The sequence below is a fragment of the Vidua chalybeata genome, chromosome 9 (genome assembly GCF_026979565.1).
Source record: "Vidua chalybeata isolate OUT-0048 chromosome 9, bVidCha1 merged haplotype, whole genome shotgun sequence".
Lineage (NCBI taxonomy): Eukaryota > Metazoa > Chordata > Aves > Passeriformes > Viduidae > Vidua > Vidua chalybeata.
In genome coordinates, this window is record NC_071538.1 from 1933457 (window position 1) to 1951399 (window position 17943).

At 42.2% G+C, this 17943-nt stretch overlaps 1 protein-coding gene across 8 annotated transcripts in view; it reads left to right on the forward strand.

The window, feature by feature from the left end:
* The first annotated feature begins 1854 nt into the window (after nt 1–1854).
* KIFAP3 (kinesin associated protein 3) overlaps nt 1855–17943 on the forward strand; it is a 68042-nt gene continuing 51953 nt past the window's right edge. For 3 of the 8 annotated variants that reach the window (XR_008432347.1, XM_053950458.1, XM_053950459.1), the window contains exons 1-10: nt 2046–2124; nt 6369–6500; nt 7736–7890; nt 9023–9078; nt 9566–9707; nt 10809–10908; nt 11653–11777; nt 12252–12350; nt 13050–13228; nt 15351–15513. Coding sequence is in view for 7 of the 8 variants with exons in the window: in XM_053950458.1 (XP_053806433.1) it covers nt 2090–2124; nt 6369–6500; nt 7736–7890; nt 9023–9078; nt 9566–9707; nt 10809–10908; nt 11653–11777; nt 12252–12350; nt 13050–13228; nt 15351–15513 (1186 nt within the window). In the remaining variant the exon portion in view is untranslated. Of the gene's footprint in view, nt 1990–2045; nt 2125–5682; nt 5785–6368; nt 6501–7735; nt 7891–9022; nt 9079–9565; nt 9708–10808; nt 10909–11652; nt 11778–12251; nt 12351–13049; nt 13229–15350; nt 15514–17943 lie in introns of those variants that run through there. The other 5 variants (XM_053950460.1, XM_053950461.1, XM_053950464.1 and 2 more) reach the window with 5 other exon arrangements.

The following is a 17943-nucleotide window of genomic DNA, read 5'->3' on the forward strand; positions in this document are numbered from 1 at the left end:
TGTCAGGTCTCAGTGCTCAGTAAATATCAGAGTATTTATATGGCTTCAGAGTTTAATGTTTGGCTTCTGCTTATCTGGAGAGCTGCTGAAATCACTGGAGAATTATCATTCTGATTAGGTAGCTGTGTTGGTTTTTTTTTTTTTTTTCCTTTATGACAATATTACTGTGATAAAAATAGAATGAGGCTAGTAACAAGGGTGTTATGTTCTAGCAATCTTTTGTAAATTCATTGCACAAAGGTAGCACTTCATATTTCACAGGGTACTTTCTTTTTCCACTTTCTGTTAAAACAAAGGCAGGCACTGTGTGGATTCCACAAAATATTTTATTCTGCTCTGTTACAGATTATGAAAGTATAAAAATTCTTTAATGGGATCAGTAGACATTAAGTATTTATGCTTAATATTTTGCCACAATAAAAAACAAAGCTTTGTTGTCTATTATTTATTTCTGCATTACCCCTACGACTCTGGGTAGACAGAATTTTCAGTTCTACGTTACAGGGCAGTAAAGAGTACTCCAAAAAACTACAGCCCATTAAGGTCCTTTCTGAGACCTCTGGATATGACACTGTGTGCTTGTTCTTTAGAGTGGCTTGGAGACAAAATAAAGGGACAGAAAAATTCAGGTGCTGGCTAAACATGTAACTTTTCCAACGTGATTTTGGATTTGCAGCCACTTTGCCGGAGTCTGGAGCTACAGCAGTGTCATCCCCGTGCTCTCTGTGTGTCAGTGACACAAAAGGAAGATTATGTTTCAAAACACCAAGGCTGCCTTTAGGCTGGGCTTAGCCAAGAGCTGGTGCTGAAGACCAGTGACCAGCTCAGGGGGCCATAATGGGGCGGGACACCACAAGAGCCCTTCTTCAGTCCTCCTATAAATACTGCACACAGGGTCTGGAGCATCTCTGGATGAGGAGAGACTGCGGGAGCTGGGACAGCTTAGTCTGGAGAAGAAAGGGGAACTCATCAATCCATATAAATGTCTCCAGGGGAGGTGCCAAGAGGATGGTGCCAGACCCTTTTCGGTGCTGTCCAGCGACAGGATGGGGTGCAACAGCCATGACTGGAAACACAAGAAGTTCCACCTCAACATGAGGAAGTTCTTTGCACTGAGCGTGACTGAGGAGGCTGCCCGGGAAGGTTGCAGATTCTCCCTCTCTGGAGGCAAAACACAAACCCACCTGGATGCATCCCTGTGTCACCTGCTTTGGCTGACCTGCCTTGGCAGAGGACTTGGCCAGGACGATCTCCAGAGGTCCCGTCCAACCTCAGCCATGCCGTGATTGTGTGAACACTGAGATTCTCCCTCACTCCTGCCGCTCGCAGTGTCCTCAAGTACCTCTCACCAAAAGCAACTCGCTGATTAATTGAAAAAACATTTCATAATTTGGCAGGAGGTGGCAGTGATGCATATCAATTTCAAAGTAATAAGCATTAAACAGCGACAGAAGACGAAGTAAAGGGGAACCAACCCACCTGCCTCTACTGTAGTGAGGTCAGGTCACTTTTCACTCTCAGAAAAGTCTCTACCAGCTTGAACCGCAGCTGATCATACCGACGCCCAGAAACGCCGCGTTTCTTAAGTTTAGAAACTTAACTTTTGCGTACATATTTAGGGAAAAAAAAGAAAAAAAAAAAAAAAAAAGCCAGGAGCGGCCTGTTCCCGGCCGTGAGGGACCGGGAGCCGGCGGGGCAGCGCCTCCCCCGCGCCTGCAGGGGGCGCTAACGGGGAGGGAAAGGCGGCGGGGGCGGGAGGGGGGGGGGGGGGGGGCGGTGAGGGCGGCGCGCGTGCGCGGGGGAGCGGCGGCGCGTGCTCAGAGCGCGCGCGCGCGCGCGGCGCGGCGCGGGGCGGGGCTCGCGCTCTCCCTGGTAACGAGCACCGCGCGCGCGGGGCCGCGCCCTGCCCGGGCCGCCGCCCCCCCCTCCCATCCCCTCACAGCCCCTCACCGCCGCCATGCAGGGCGAGGACGCCCGATACCTCAAGAGGTAACCGGGGAGGATGGGCACGAGGGACGGCGGTTCGTGCTGGGTGGGGGCGGGGGGAGGGAAGTCGTAGCCGTTGAGGCTCGGCAGCTTGTCCCCAGGGATGGAGTGTGTCAGGCTGTGGGGTGCGAGACACAGGTGTCGCGGGGTGTTTGCAGAGCGGTGGATGGGGGAGTATAGAGGAGCTGAGGGGGGCGAGTGGGGAGAAGAAGGTGGTGGAGTGTGAGGCTGAGGTGTAGTGAGGGCTGGCTTGGGGATGGATGGGAGATTATAGCTGGGGAGGTGACAATGGAGAGTGTTTTGGGAGGGGTGATGATGAGGTGGGTGGAGGTATTGCGAGTGAGGAGTGGCTGGTTTGGAGGCTGACTGGAGGCTGTGGTGTGCTGGGTAAGATGGGTGAGGGGTGTGGGAATGGGAGACAGATTTGTTTAGGCTGTCCCCCCTCAGCCTACCCCAGTCTGTTGGGCAGAAGATTTGGTTGAGGGTTAGGGATGAGTGAAGGTTACAAAGGCAGAGAGGTGGGGTGGGTGCTGCTGGGGAGAAGGTGGGGTTTGGAGGGTGCTCTGGTCTGGAGATGGCTGTGGCGACATTTTGTGGTGTGTTTGGGACTAGGCACTGAAGTGCCAGCAGGTTGAGAATATCAGAGGAGAGTAGGTGCACTTAGGAGATGAGTGGAGAGGATCATTGTGTATTAGGTGCTGGGATGGGGCAGGTGGCTGCTTTGGGGGTCAGGGATGGGATAAGAGACAGTAAGGCCAGGTTCAAGGAGCAGCTGGGAGGCTGATTCGGAGGAGATGTTAAAGAGTATGGCATGGCAGATTGGGCAGGACACGTGACGTGAATGGAAGAGGTAACTGGTGTATAAAGTGTATGATCTGGGTTTGGTGTTGCAGGTGTGATGAATGAATGGTATCTTTTATCTGTCTATTTGACAGTGAAACCAGTTAGCATAAAGAATAGGGCCTAAGCTGGCAGCTCTTGGATCTCTGTCAGTTGTTTCAGAGCAAAAGGGAATCAATCCCAAAAGATGCCAGGTCATCTAGGCCTCTCTTCAGGTGTCATGTGTGGACAGTGTCACTTCCTCTTATTGTGCTGGTGATTTTTTTCCATCACATCTTGAATCCTACGGAGTTCCTGCTCTTGTTTTTTACTTCCTTTCCATTTATTAGTATTTGCAGAATTTCCTGTTCAGACTGTCTAGGTTTTGCTTTTTCTCCATTTACATGCCACATATTTAGCTCCCTAGCTGGAAGCAGTGCAGGGAAAAAAAAAACCCTCTTGATAGTCTTTGCACATCCATTCTGTCATAGCAATGCCATGATAGGTAAAAATCAAATGCCACCCTTAATTAAATCAACAGCTGTAACTTTAGAGCAATGCCTGTTTTTTTAGCCTTACCTGTTCAGTTCGTACCATCTTGCGTGATTTTGTAGGAATCTTTGTTTTGTAGTCATCTCTGAAACAGGTGTAGTTGTCTCTCTTTTTTGGGAGCACAAACCCAAACCCTGCTGTGCTGTTTAACGTGATCAGGCTGGTGTGCAGGTCTGGTACTCCTCTGCTCCCTTTGTCACCCTCCGTGGGCACTCCCCCTCCCACCAAGTCTGACTTGCTGGGATTTGTTATTGGATTTTCAGCCTTACCCACGTGCACCGTTTGTGCCACTTTTCATTAGGATAGTTTGCTTTTGCTTTTTCCCTCTAAAGGAATTAGTTAATAAAGGATATTAACACTCCAGCTTTGGTTATGTGAGCTCAGCTTGCAGCTTTTGTCTGTAGCAAAGGCCTTCCTCTTTTAAACCTTGAACTGACTGGGTTCTTGTTGACAAAGCAAGCAGTGAAGTGAAAGGACAGGCTGATGTGCGTGAGAGCTCCCCAGTGCATTGCTGCTTCTACTCATTATAATATCAGCAGTTTCAAATGTTTTATGACATGATTTACAGACTCAGGATGTGTAGAAAATCAGTAAAGAAGATGTTTGTAGCTTTGAGGGAGAGGAGGGGATTTTTTTCTGTAAATAAAGATTTACCTTGTGATGCTGACAATATGAATGCAGTGTTTTCCAAATGAAAAACAACTTCATTGTCTGGGGAGTACATTTTAGTGTAGGTCCTCAAGCATTTCACAAAGTAGGGTTTTCAGAGGGGAAACTTGGCTGTGCCTTGATTTGTGACTTCATTAGCTCAGAAATAGCTCAGAGAGGGTGTTTGTCAGTGTGAGAGGGCAGAAAATCTCTGCAGCTCTAAGTTCTTCAGTTTCTTCTATCTATCCCTCTGGAAGAAAAAATTAAATATGGGAAGTCCTAAAACTGTTTAAGCAGTCTTAAGCTAAGGCTCTCCTGGTTGCTAAGCTCATCAGTGGTTTACTGTTGCCAGAAGGAGGAGGTTTCACTCCTTCTTTTCCCTGATGAGAAATAGGAAGTGTTGTTCCTTTTCTATAGAGCACTTTAGTTCTGTTACACAGTGAAAAACTTCCTCTCCAAAACATGGAGAGTTTTCTGTTGGATTGCTTCAATTGACTGTGACAGGGACTGATGAGTCCTCATGTTGAACTCCAAGGTGACTGCCAGGAGCAGGGATAACATGGGAAGATCTAATCCTTTGGGCAATGATGAACTGTTAGTTCAGCAGCTTTATTCTTGTAAAATTTTACCAAACTGTTCTCTACTCATACTTTTATTTATATCTGTAAATATTACTAAGCTGTCACTAACGAGAGCTTTGATTGTCAGGAGCCCTGAGTGTTTGCAATTGGCATCTCCTGATAGATCTTAATGTGGGAGAAATATATTTGGAGGTGGAGAGTGAGAGCTGGATTCTTTTGAAGTAGATTTGCCATAAGCTTTCTGTCCTGCAAGGCTGGACCTCGTGAGAACAGAGAACAAACTGTAATGAAACACCTGCTTCAAGGTGCTGTTAAAGGGGAACAACCCAAGTCTCTTCAAAAAATCTCGAGTCATAAAGAGAGTTTTGCTGTACTTTCATGGAAAATGGTACTTTCCAGCACTGGTGAGATATTTTTGTTTGCTCTGAGTATCTTTATGTCCTTGCAAGGTTGGTAGTTGAACTGGACTCTTTGTTTCCCACAGCACACTTTTGTGGTTTGTGGGGTTTTTTGGGCAGCTGTATCTCAAGATAAAGGTATTTTTTGCAGCTGTACTCTGCAGAAGGAAAAGTGGACACCAGAGTAGCTGGGTAGATGGAGACACATTTCAAACATTTTCTGCTGAGAATGGTTACAGCACAGGCTGCATCTGGATTTGCTGACATTTCCAGCTTTATGAGGTTGAAGTCGTTTTCCCTGATCTAATTGACCCAATGCCATGGCTACCTGCTATCTCCTAGATGCTGATATGACTGCTGGTGAAGCTACTTGTAATTCTCTTTTTGGACATGATCTGTCTAAAAAACCTGAACACGCCACAAAAAACCCACTCCACATCCCAAAAGCCAAACCCACATTTTGGAGGTGGTTTTAATTTACAGTGTTTTTGCATTCCTGGTTTATGGCAAGATTGTACATATTCAATTGGCTGTACCAAGTGGAAAAGGAACAAGTGTCATCTTTACCAAATAAAAAAAGGTCACTGTATTCTCTGGATGTGGTTCTACCACTGCTTGAAAACAAATGAGTTGTGTCTTCACCCATCTGAGCCTTTCCTCAGGAGCCTTGGATCTGCATGGACATAGAATTATTGGCACAAAGGAGGAGAGAGCAGGACAGGCCCTTTTGGCACTGACATACACCAGAATGCTTCCCTGGAGAATACTTCTCCCAAGGATCTGTAGCTGTAGAAAAGCAGGTAGAAATGATTTGTATCTTTTGATGGCAGCTGTTGATTTTTGTATTCCCTTAAGCCTGGCAGCAGGCACAGTGAGGTGAAGAACAGTAGCAAAGAGGTTTGTGTTTCAAGAGAGAACAGTTAAATTGAAATACAAATTATTTGTAATTCTATCTCAAAGAATTGTAACTACTAGGAGTTAGGTAAGAGAATGACAGAAAAATTCCATGTGTAGAGGACTGCATTAGGCCATTAGACAAAAATTTGTCAATACTGACAGGGTAATGGGGAATTGACTGGGAAATTCACCTGCTTGGTGAAATGCATCTTTTTACTCATTGTAAAAAGGATAACTTTGATTTCTTTCCTGATTTCTGTGAGTAGGGCTTAACCAGTGGCTTGGATATTTCTGTACTACGGGTAGTAGCCAAGAATATGCCACTAGCACCAGGCTTTGGTACAGCTGTGTGGGATGGAGTATGGTATGGAAGGGAGAGCACTACTTGGGTTTAGGGCCTGCATAGCACAGGAGGGAGGTAACTGATTTCTGCTCTGGTGTGTTTTCTGAGCTTTTCATTTAATCAATTTTTTTCCCTTTATGACAGGAAGGTAAAAGGAGGTAACATAGATGTGCATCCATCTGAGAAAGCCCTCATTGTCCATTATGAAGTGGAAGCAACGATTCTGGGAGAGATGGGAGACCCCATGCTGGGGGAACGCAAGGAATGTCAGAAAATGTAAGGTCACAGCAAGCTCTAATATTTTATTTCAATCTTCATAGTCACAGATTCAATAACTCAGAGTAGCACCTACCTCTGAGAAATTGTAGCTTATCATCTGTATAGAACTGAGTGCTGGACTAGCAGAGGGTTTCAAAGCCAGGAAATAACATGTGCCTGGGAAGGTGAACATCTGAAACACACGTTGTAAATTGCTTTCCAGCCATGTCCTTTAAGGTGTTTTGTAAAGGAAAGTGATGACTCCTGTTTTACATGATGGGTAGTTGAGGCAGAGAAAAGTGATTGTTTCCTGTGCAAATGGTAGTTCATGTTGGAGCAAGAAGTACATTGAACTTCCTGACAACCTTATGCTCCAGCTGTTGGCTCTCCTGTTGTTTTGATCTGCCCCTGCCCAACCAGCGAATTCTCTACTTTATCTGCATTTCACTTTTGCCTGGTTGATTTCTTTCAAGGCCATTAAAATATTCCCCACTGGAAAAGCCCAGAGAACTATCATAACTGCATTTTTCAAGCTGCAAGGTTGGACCTATTTTAGGGGAGTTTTCTCTCTGTACTGGTTTCTTTTTGAAAATTTGAACTGAAGTGGCTGCCTGTGTGAGTGCATGTTAGAAGAATAATTGGGGGGAAAAGAAAGAGAATCCTTAAATTGTCTCAGATTTTTGAAGATATCAGAAGCATACTTCTCTCATCAGATGAATCAACATAACTTGCATCTGCAAGATGGTGGAATTCCTTTTTTTTTCCACCCTGTTGTTAATGCCCACAGAGATTTCTTCCTGCTCATTGCTTGTGGACCTGGCTGCAGATCTGCCAGAGCTGTGGGAGACTCCTGGCACTGCAAAAGAACCTTCCTGTGCAGACAAACACTCAGAGCTGTCTCTCATTTGGGGCTTTTTTGTCTGCAATACTCCTTTGTGGTCTTGTGCACTTTTTATGGGGTATATTGCAAATCAATGACTGTCTTTTGTATCTAAGATGGTTGTAAGGGATCTGTTCATGCAGCAGCCTTTAATGTTGCTGCATGTCAGCTCATGAACAGTTACGCTCCACCAAATCTGTTTGACAGTTGCTTGCCACTTGGAGTTCAGAGGCAACTCTTTGACATGAAAGGCACAGGCACTGGGTGTATCGGGATCATTTCTGCTTTGAGAAATTCTTGACTGTATAAACATAATCAAAGGACTGAACATAAAAAAATTTAAAAACTGAAAAGAGACTTGTCCGTGTTGCAGAATTCGGCTGAAGAGTCTTAATGCAAATACAGACATTGGTTCACTGGCTCGAAAGGTTGTTGAAGAATGCAAGCTCATTCACCCCTCCAAGCTTGCAGAAGTAGAGCAGCTGCTGTACTACCTGCAGAACCGCAGAGATTCCTCAGCAGGAAAAGGTAAAAAATACAGGAACAAAGTAGCTTGGGACAGGGGTGCCTCAGCCTTGAACAAATAGTGAGGTGTTCCTAGCTGAGAGCCCAATGTGCCTGATGTACCAATTCTCTGGGGATGGTGAAGCAGGGGACATGTATCTTTTATCACCTTTGGTAACAATTATTATCTTGAAGTGAGATTGAAGGAAATTACCTTTTTAACAACCAAATTTATTTTATTATTGTGGTTACATTTAGTATTGATGCTTCTTACTGGCTGCCTTGTGCTTTAGAAGGACTTGAGAGGTACAGATTCGGCTGTTGGGTGCAGCCTTGTCATATTGAGTCTGCACTTACAGTGACATCAAAAGTCTCTAAGAGGATCTTCCTAGAAAGACCTCTGCCATCACCTCTTGCAAGGGTACAGAGTGTGCCTAGGCTGAATTTGGACTATGTGTAAAGCTGGAGAGTTTCAGAGCCTGACAAGCTTTGGTCCAGTGTAGCAGACAGCCTGGGGTATTTCTCTTATCTTGTCAACTAAATTTCCTGGCCTCTTGGTACTCCTATTTTTGTCTTAAGTTCACCTTAAACTTTCTGCTCAGGGGACAGTTGAATATTTTACATTAGATTCTACATTAACTTTAGGTTACCCAGGTTTCTTGCAACCCTGAAATGTTGTTCTCAATCTGGATTCCTAGTGAGACAAATTTAAACCGAAGATTTATGTTATATGTGGGCTTTGATTGTAAGAGCTTTGCATGTTTTACCCTTTTGCGCTCTGCATTTCTGTGTCTTGGTGTGTCACAGGGCACAAGCAGAATCAGAGCTGCTGCCGTCTCTCACTGTGGGAGTGAGTGCTGCCACTCTGGGCTTGATCTAAGGTTTATTACCCTCTATCTCCCCAGCTGATAGGGCTATCACTGATCATTTAGACTGCGTTGTCAAAAGGCAGCTGGGGATTTGTTTTACTCCCTAGGGACTATTCAGGTTCAGAAACCTGTTTCAGGTTCAGAAACATGTTCGTCTGGCAGGTCAGCTGGACACAAAAGGACTTTGACCTTGATTTAACTTAGAGTGTTCATTATGAGAACACTGGATATGCGTTTGGCCTGTGTTTGTGTGTAACTTAACTGCACCCATGTCTTTTTCTTTGTAGAAAAGAAAGAGAAAACCAGCAAGCCAAAGGATCCACCCCCATTTGAAGGAACAGAGGTAAATATTGGTGTTAAAAGAGAAATGCAAACCCTGTTTACAACTTCAAAAAGCAGTTACAAAAGTGAGGAGGGGAGAGGAAATGCTGAATTCTTATGGTTTTTAGCTTCTTGTTTTTTAAACAAAGAACTTGGTTTGGAAATACTGCACAATGGAAGAAAATTATCTCCATAAAGGGTAAAATATTTGACTTGCATACTTGCCCCTCCAAGTATAGCACACAGCAGGACAGCCAGTGAGATCTGGAACATCAGACAGGACACAGAGTTGTGTCTGAGCATCCTTTGATTTTTAGGAATCGGATTTCTTGGTATTCATTGGCAGTGATTCTGCAGGTGTTGGAGTTGTTTAACTTGTATTTTATTTTTGCTTAAGATCTGTACTCAGAAGCTGAGTGCCCTTTGGTGTCACAACTGAATAACATTGTGATTGCTGGTGTTGAATTGCCATGTCTCTCAGTGAAACCCTTGCTTCTGACTGCTTTCAGATTGATGAAGTTGCCAATATCAATGACATGGATGAGTACATTGAGTTACTGTACGAGGACATTCCTGACAAGGTGCGTGGCTCTGCCCTCATCCTGCAGCTGGCCAGGAATCCTGATAATTTGGAAGAGCTGCTTATAAATGGTAATTTTAAAACCTAATGGTAATTTCTCTTGATGTGCTGTTCATTTGTGTCCAGGGAAAAGTAGTTCACCTTTAATTTGGGATTTTCTTTAGTTTGCTAGGCTCTATTTCTCTGTATATAATAAGGTGGCCATCAAAGCTGGCTTGGGTCTCTCTACAAATGGATGCTGCTCAGACTGGTCTTAGGTGAGCCTAATACTGAAATCTTCCTGGCCTCTAGAGGCTTCAGCTATTTTTTTCTGATCCTAGTTATTTTGATGCCAAATTAACTTCAGCTGGCATTACTGCTGGAGATGGGAATGTATTGGTGTATTCTGTAGATTAGGAAACTTGCCTTGAAAGGAGGATTTGCAAGCTGACATGAGTTAATTTTGTGATTTTCTTTCTTTGCCCTTTTTGTCTCTTGCTGAGTCCTTATACCCTCATGTATTGATGACTTCAATCCATGCCCATCTTGTAGTGCCACCACAGAAGATGGGATGAGAATGGTGACCCATGAAATAATGGCTTGTCCCTATGAGTTGTTGAAAATATTTAGTGCTTCATGTTCCCAGTTGCTGCTTTTCTGATCAAGGAACATGGTGTGCGTGAAGAGAGACTAGCTAGGGGAACATGACTGGGAAAGTGAAATTAAATAAGACAAGGAGAAATGAAATTATTAAATAATATGAAGTAGATTCGGGGGGAAAGTAAATGGAAAGATGGATAAGAAATACTGTCTGTCCAGGCAGAATTTAAAGGGGATTTGAAAGTGAAAATTATAGTGTTAGGCAGGGGACACAATGTAGTATGGAACACAGAGCTGGCAGAGGCCACAAGATCTGAAATATAGTGGTAGTTTTAAGATGAATTCGGTGTTTGGTTGCACTTTCCTTCCATCTTGCTGCCTCTTAGGGTTTGTGACAGGGTGACCACTCAGGTACTCTCTGGAACTGTCTCCAAACAGAACTCATGAGCAGTTTTGCCTGTTAAAATGAGATATCTCTGAAAGTGTTTCACTAGAAAACTGATAGAATAAGGTGTATTGAAATTCTGAGGCTCACAAGCTAAAAAGGAGGAACACAAAATGCTTATGCTTCTTTAAATCTTGTTTCACTTCAGAAACTGCCCTGGGTGCATTGGCTAGAGTGCTGAGGGAAGACTGGAAACAAAGCATTGAACTGGCTACCAATATAATTTACATTTTCTTCTGCTTTTCAAGGTGAGTGTGGAGTCGCTGGATTTAGGAACATATAGAATGTAGCTCTGCTTAGTGACTTTTTATTTGTTTTCTGCTCTGTGCTACAAAACTTCACTGAAACAGGAAAAACAGTCAGAAACACGCGTGTGCCTCAGTTTTATCACTTGTAACAAAAAGAAATCTCATGATGAGGCAGTTTGTAAGTGAGCTGGGATGAAGCTAGTAAAGATTCTGACTCATAGCTTTGTGTCAGAAATTAAAGGTGGCTGAGCTGCCAGCTGTAATTTCCATCTGCACACCTACAGGGAAGAAACAGTGTTCAAAACTGAAATGAGCACTTGCTCTTATTTAGCTATGCCAGTGTTTCTGCATACCCTGCCTAGAAATAATTCAAGCAGAAATTGCATTTACCTTGATTTTAGGTCTCTATTTCTGGTGAGGAGAGAGTGCTCTGAAGCGCTTGCAGTATGGAAGGCAGGGCTGAGGGGAAAACCTTTTCCTTTATGCATGAAAATTGGAATGTGTTTTTATTTTGATCTGGAACAACAGACTGTTTCTTGCCTTTCTACAGGTTGAGAAAATACTCATGTTTTCAGGTATTATTCTTGTTTTGAAATAATTTTCCAATAGGAAAGTGCTTTAATGGGGCACACTGTAAATACCTTTTTTAATATTTCATGTGGTGCAGTATTGCTACCATAGATGTCAAAATAGATATGGAGTTGTTGGCATTTATTCCTCACAAGTATTATTTCTTCAATGTAGTTTCTCTCAATTTCATGGGATAATCACACATTACAAAATTGGAGCTCTGTGTATGAATATCATAGACCATGAACTGAAGAGACATGAACTTTGGCAGGAAGAACTTGCTAAAAAGAAGAAAGCTGATATCCTTTTGATGTTCTGGCATAGCCTGATGGCTTCTGACTTGTCTTGATGAGTGTTGTTGGGTTACACAAGATGAGTACACAGCACCTTCTGTAAAAGCAGTAGAATTCACCAGAAAGTGCAAAATATAATTGCAGATATGAGAAAGACCAAGTGTGAAGATTTTGGGATGTGGAAGAGGTTAAACTGAAGCTACTAAAGCAACACAAGAAAAAAAAAAAAGTTGTATTTTATCAGCAGGATGTCTTAGCACATCTGTGCTGCTTATTGGGGTGTAAAATATCCCAGTCTAGATGGAGAGAACAGCCATGGCCTGGATTGCAGGTGTAGCAGGCTGATGCTGAGGAAGAGTCTTGACACTGGGTATTCCATAGATCCCTTGCTTTTCACTAGTGATTGAGGAACACTTTTGAGGACAATTGTCATCCAGCCTGTATCACTTTTCTCTGAACTCCTTAACTTCTGTAATTCACTTGATGAAGATCCTGAAAATCAAACCCTGAAAAAGGACTATGAGAAAACTTACAAGAAATACAAAGGGCTGGTGGTCAAGCAGGAACAGCTGCTTAGAGGTACCAAATCCAAAGAGCAACTTATTTTGTTGTCGGTAAACGTGGCTGAGGGATGCTGTTTGATTCTTGTTATAAACAGGATGTCTTAAACATCTTGAATGTGTGGATGAGTATGGAAGAGCGTTGCCAAAGAACGGGGAGAAGACAAGTACTTAATCAGATTGTTTGACACTGTTAATAATTTTAAAAGCCATTTGTCAGAAGAAGAAGAGCAAAAGTGATCCACTCTTCTTTGCTCATGATGTTGGTTTGGGAGGAGTTGAGTATTTGGGTTTTTTTTTAATTTGCCTAACTTAGCTTGTATCTGACTCTTTGAATAGATTTAATTCTATCTCAGTTTTTGTACTAAAATACACTTCATGTTAGATTGAAATGATCTGAGTGGCAAACCTTTCCTGAGAGGGGCTTTTTACTGGTTCCTGTTGGAATTTAAATTTAAAAAAAATACAAACCACACAACATAAAAAACTTCTAGTTATAATAATTCTAATTTTTTTTCAGAGCTATGATTAGAACTTATTAATGCTTTTTAAAGAGGCAAAAGAAAAAAGCATTCACTGGCAATTTCCTTCAAAATGCATTGAAAAGGGATCATTATGCTTCTGAAAGTCTTGTCTTCAGCACTTAAAGTGTAAATAGAGATTTGTTTAGCAGTGTTGGGTATGATCTGTTGGTGTGATTTGTGTTGACCTTTGTTAGTTGCAATTTACCTGCTCCTAAACCTTGCTGAGGATACTCGCATTGAGCTGAAGATGAGGAACAAGAACATTGTCCACATGTTGGTGAAAGCACTGGACCGGGATAATTTTGAGCTGCTTATCCTTGTTGTAACCTTCCTGAAGAAACTCAGTATTTTCATGGAGAACAAAAATGATATGGTGAGGCTTGTAGCACTCTACTGCAATGTTGGAAAGGTTGGGGTTCTGAAAAGTTTGTGTGGTTGGAGGGAAGAGGGAAACATCTCTGTTTTCACACTGAGTATCTCTAGCACTGATTATCCTATTTTGTTACAAGTAAAATAAGTGGAAGAAAAGCACAACATCCAGTCACAACCTACTGCAAACAGTTTAGAAGAAATGTCATCCCAAACAAAGAATATGATGCAAAATATGATCCACAAAATTCCAAATTTTGAATTCAGCACCTCAGAGTCTTGTCATATCCCCACTTCTGGTGATGCCCATGACTCTGCCCCCACACTCTACTCTTGTGACAACATATTATTGTTTCTGCCATGTATTGACTTGGGAAGAGAGATATTTATTCTTCTGGAGTTTGCTGGACTAGTTTACTTATTTCCTGTGTCAGATTGGTTCCTTCCTGCTGCCAGTAGCTCCTAAGAATTTGAGGCAGTTATTCTTCATTAGCTGTTGTTTTGGGTTTTTTTGTGAAGTCTTGCACTTCTGAAATTGTAGCATAATTTGTTTTGTGACTTCAAACTCTAGCCAAGTACCTCCTTTGCTGATACTTTAATAGATGCTTGACTTCACCTTTGTGCCTCTATTACAATTTATTAGATGAAAATTATACATTTTTTCCATTCAAGAGGTAGTGTGAGATCAATGGTGTACAGAGATTGTGAGATGAAAAGGTCTATGTAAAAGCAGTAATGAATTAACTGGACCTTTGCATGCACGTGCACTGAACACTGCAGAGAAGAAGTATCTCCCTTATTTATATATGGGACTTGGTTAGGAAAATAAGAATTAGCTCTCCAGCCCACTGATTTGTTGGCACACTTTTCCCATTCCATCTGCTCTAGTGAAAGACAGATGAAGCAAAGTTGTTGAATCAGTTTTATTTCAGAGTGTTCTGACGGTTTTGAAAATGTTGCTGTGCTTCAGGTCACCTGTCTGAGCATTCCTTACTGATAATAAAGATGATGCTTTTTTCTCCATGCTATTATTAAGGAAAGCTACCGGTGAAGGAAAAGTTGTTCTGATATTTGTATTGGGCAGTAATACAAAACTGTCAAAGGCAAAATGAACCAAGATTAGTTGTGCAGGACCTGATTCTAAGTACAACGGAATAATCCATATGAATTTATAGAACATTCTTTCCTTGGCTGTTCCAGGGCCATTTCAAATTCAAAGCAGTGAGGTAGGAGTTCTTGCTATCTGATTGTTTCTGATCAAAGCTGTCCAGGCAGTGGTTTGATTATTGCACTGTGCTGTGTGGGGAGAGCTGTAGTTTCTTTTCTTAGTGTTCATTCAGTGTCTATTTATAACCAGACTAGTAATGTACATGGAGAAGTCTGAAGAATGCCAAGTAATTTTATGTGCCTCCTTCTGGCCAAAGAAGGATCTGGGAAACAAAAAGATGAGTGCATTTAAGAGGTTGTGTCAAATAAAAGCACAGAAATGTTGCTTAAAACATGATAAAAACTTTCTGAAGTCTTGCCAGTTCAGATGTGTTTTCTGGCTGGTAAAGTGAACATGATCTCAGGAACTGATACTACTTCTCAGTTTCTGGATTCCACTTTTTAATTTGAAAGTGATACATGTTTCAAGATGGCTTTCGTGCTTTTATTAAATTGACATGTAGGATGGCATGCCTCTTCTGAGAGCACATGCACACTTCTGGCTAGGGGTTCATTTGAAATTCATAATGAAAGGTCTCAAATTCTTTTTGGATGCCAATTTTCTGTCTTTCTTGGTTTGGTCTATCTTTGACTCTACTGGCAGTTGCTGCAGGATTGCATGTGTTAAAGTTTAAATGAGTTTGCTCACCCCACTCTAGTTTTGCAGGTGATGTCTTTACCACATTCCTGCAGTATTCCAGCTGTGAGGAATGTTTCCAAGACATATGAAATTGTTGGTTCAAAACCTTTTTTAATAAATGTTTCCCAGTAAGCCAATCTAGAAGACTTCAACCACAAAGGCATAAGTGAAACTACTTCAGATGAAACTGCATTCAGTCACTGTTATGGCTACAAATTGGATATTGAAGCCAGAGTAAGTTTGAATGGATTATGGTTTTGGTTTTTTCCTTGAAATACAGGTTGAAATGGATATTGTTGAAAAACTTGTGAAAATGGTACCATGTGAACATGAAGACCTGCTGAATATCACTCTTCGACTCTTACTGAATCTCTCCTTTGACACAGGCCTGAGAAGTAAAATGGTCCATGTTGGTTTGCTTCCCAAACTCACTGCACTCCTGGGTATGTCTTCTTTTGGTCTAACACAGACACTTCAGTGAAGCTGTTTGCATCATGATATGATGTACCTGAAAGTTGCTGTGTCACTTCTGTCTTTGCCACTTCCTCACTGCTCCCAGCTTCTCGGCATTCACATCATCTTGTCACACACAGGTTTCCAGTAGATTTACTTCTAGGGCCTCTAAAACTGTAGAATAAATCTTCCAGTCTTTAAAAATTACTTCAGTAGGTACCTGAAAGCCATGTGAGCTGACACGTGAATGATGTTTGTAATTCTGGGGGAGCACCTAGAAAAAATAGCCAGCAACTTCACAGAGCCTAGCTAATGTAGGTACAGACTAATTATATAAATATTTGTTAATTTTTAACGAAGCTTGGTATATGCTTGCTCTTGTAACTTGTCCAGATAGACCAGAAATCTCCCAATTTTGTTAGTTTTCAATCTAGGCAGTACTGATTTCTAGACTTTCAGTTTGGCAGTCTTGTGTTAAGATCATGTAAGTACATCAGTTACAAGTGAAACATTTTGTTGTCTCTAGGGGAAAGCCATGGAAACAATAAGGAGTTTGGAAAAAGCAGAGGATTGTTCTATTTGATCACTGCTGTATGCTGGAGTTCTGAGGAGGGTCTTCTATTGCTTTTTGTGTGTTCTTTGGCTGATACTACCTGGAGGCTGCTCTGGTAGATACACTACAGGTTTAGCAGCTTTTGGCTCTAAAGGTTGCTGAGTGGGAATAGAGGGTCTGGTCTGTGTGAATCACTGATGCCAGACATTGCTAAGTCTTCTGAAATCTGTTGGCTTTGGGATGCGCTAAATCCAGTGCAGAGGGTGGATCCAGGTCCTGGCTGGAGCAAGGGCAATGCAGTGGTGAATCTCAGCTTTCGCCTCTAGCTGTGAAGTCTCTTAGGGTTGTTTGTCTCCTTAATTCTACTTCAACCTCAACACAGCCTTATTGCTGTTTAGTGAACACCATGAAAACTTAGAGTGCTTGGAAGCCTTAATCCTGTTGGTGATTATTGTATAACAGCTATCTGGTACAGCCTGAAATGCCTCACATCCTTTTATACTTTCTGTTCCACAACCATGTTTGCACTGGTCTGAGCTAAGACAATGAAAATTGGCTTTTGAAAGCCCACTCCTTTATCTTTTTATCCTCAAGACAATGTTACTTGGTAACATTGAACTGAGAAATGAGGAAATCTTTCCTCTTGTTTGAGAGAGGATCTGGTCAGTTAGTTTGGTTCAGCTTGGGTAGTACACTTCTTGGAGCAGGAACTTGTCCCTTTTGTTCATACAGCAGGTAATGCTGTGGTCTGAGGGGGGCTTCTGAGGATCTGAAGCCCAGGCAATGGCATGACACAAATCACTGCTCCTAGAAATTCTCCATTTAATATTAGAGTTAGACTGAACTCAACAGTTAAATATCTCCTTTCTAATGTCTGTTTGTAACATGGAGAGGAGAATTGCTTTTCAAATGCCATTCTCTTAGAGTTGTAACTAGGACTGTGTGAAGGCTGTTTATCTCAGAAGAGCTGGTTGCTGAAATAGGAGTCTGTTTCTCAAGTGGCTGTTAGGATAATTAAGGCAAGTCCTGCTGGTACTTCCAGAATATTCAGTGTGTTTCTTTTCTCATCTAGGATGTATTCAACCATTCTTTCTCTTTTTTTTTAATTGTAATTTTTCATAGAGGCATGTGCTGTTTGTTCTTGCTTCTCCCTGTAGAATTGGTTGATACTTACTTTTGATGCGCTAAAAATCTAGGTAGAAATATTTCCTATTACTTGCTTCTTTAAGCCATCACTGTGCTTTGTGAGGTTTTTCTTGGTATGATGATTCAAACAATTCTCAAATGCATCACTTGTCATATCCTGTCTGAGAGAAATCTGCAATCTGAATAATAAAACAGCCTTGTGCCAGATGCCCCATTTATACAGGTTATTTGGGTATTAAACACACATTGTTCAAGTCAGTACCTTTCCCTTTACATTTGCAGGTCATCTCCAAGTGCTAACACAGCACAACAGCTGTTGACAAGTCCTTGTACAACTCTTAATTCCAGAGGTCAGGTGTGCTGACTCAACCTCCTGAAATTTAGCATTTATGCATGCTGGGCCTGTGAGTCTTTAGCACTGGGTTTGAGATGGGCACAAATAAAGTGTAATAGGTGTTTAAGGGGAGAGCTGAGATTGCAAAGAATTAAAGGATTTGTTTGACAGTGGTTTAGGGCTGAGCATGGAGGTGAATGCAGTCTGCAGTTCTGGAAGATGCACTGTTTTCCCAAAGGACACTTAATTGCTTGGGAGCAGGAAGGCTTTAAATGGACATAGAGGCTGAAGCAGTGAGGATGAACTGGCTCCAATTGAGCTCTCAGGAAAGGAATAAGTATGCCATGGATGTAATGGAGAAGGACCATCTTTCTTTCCATCACACTC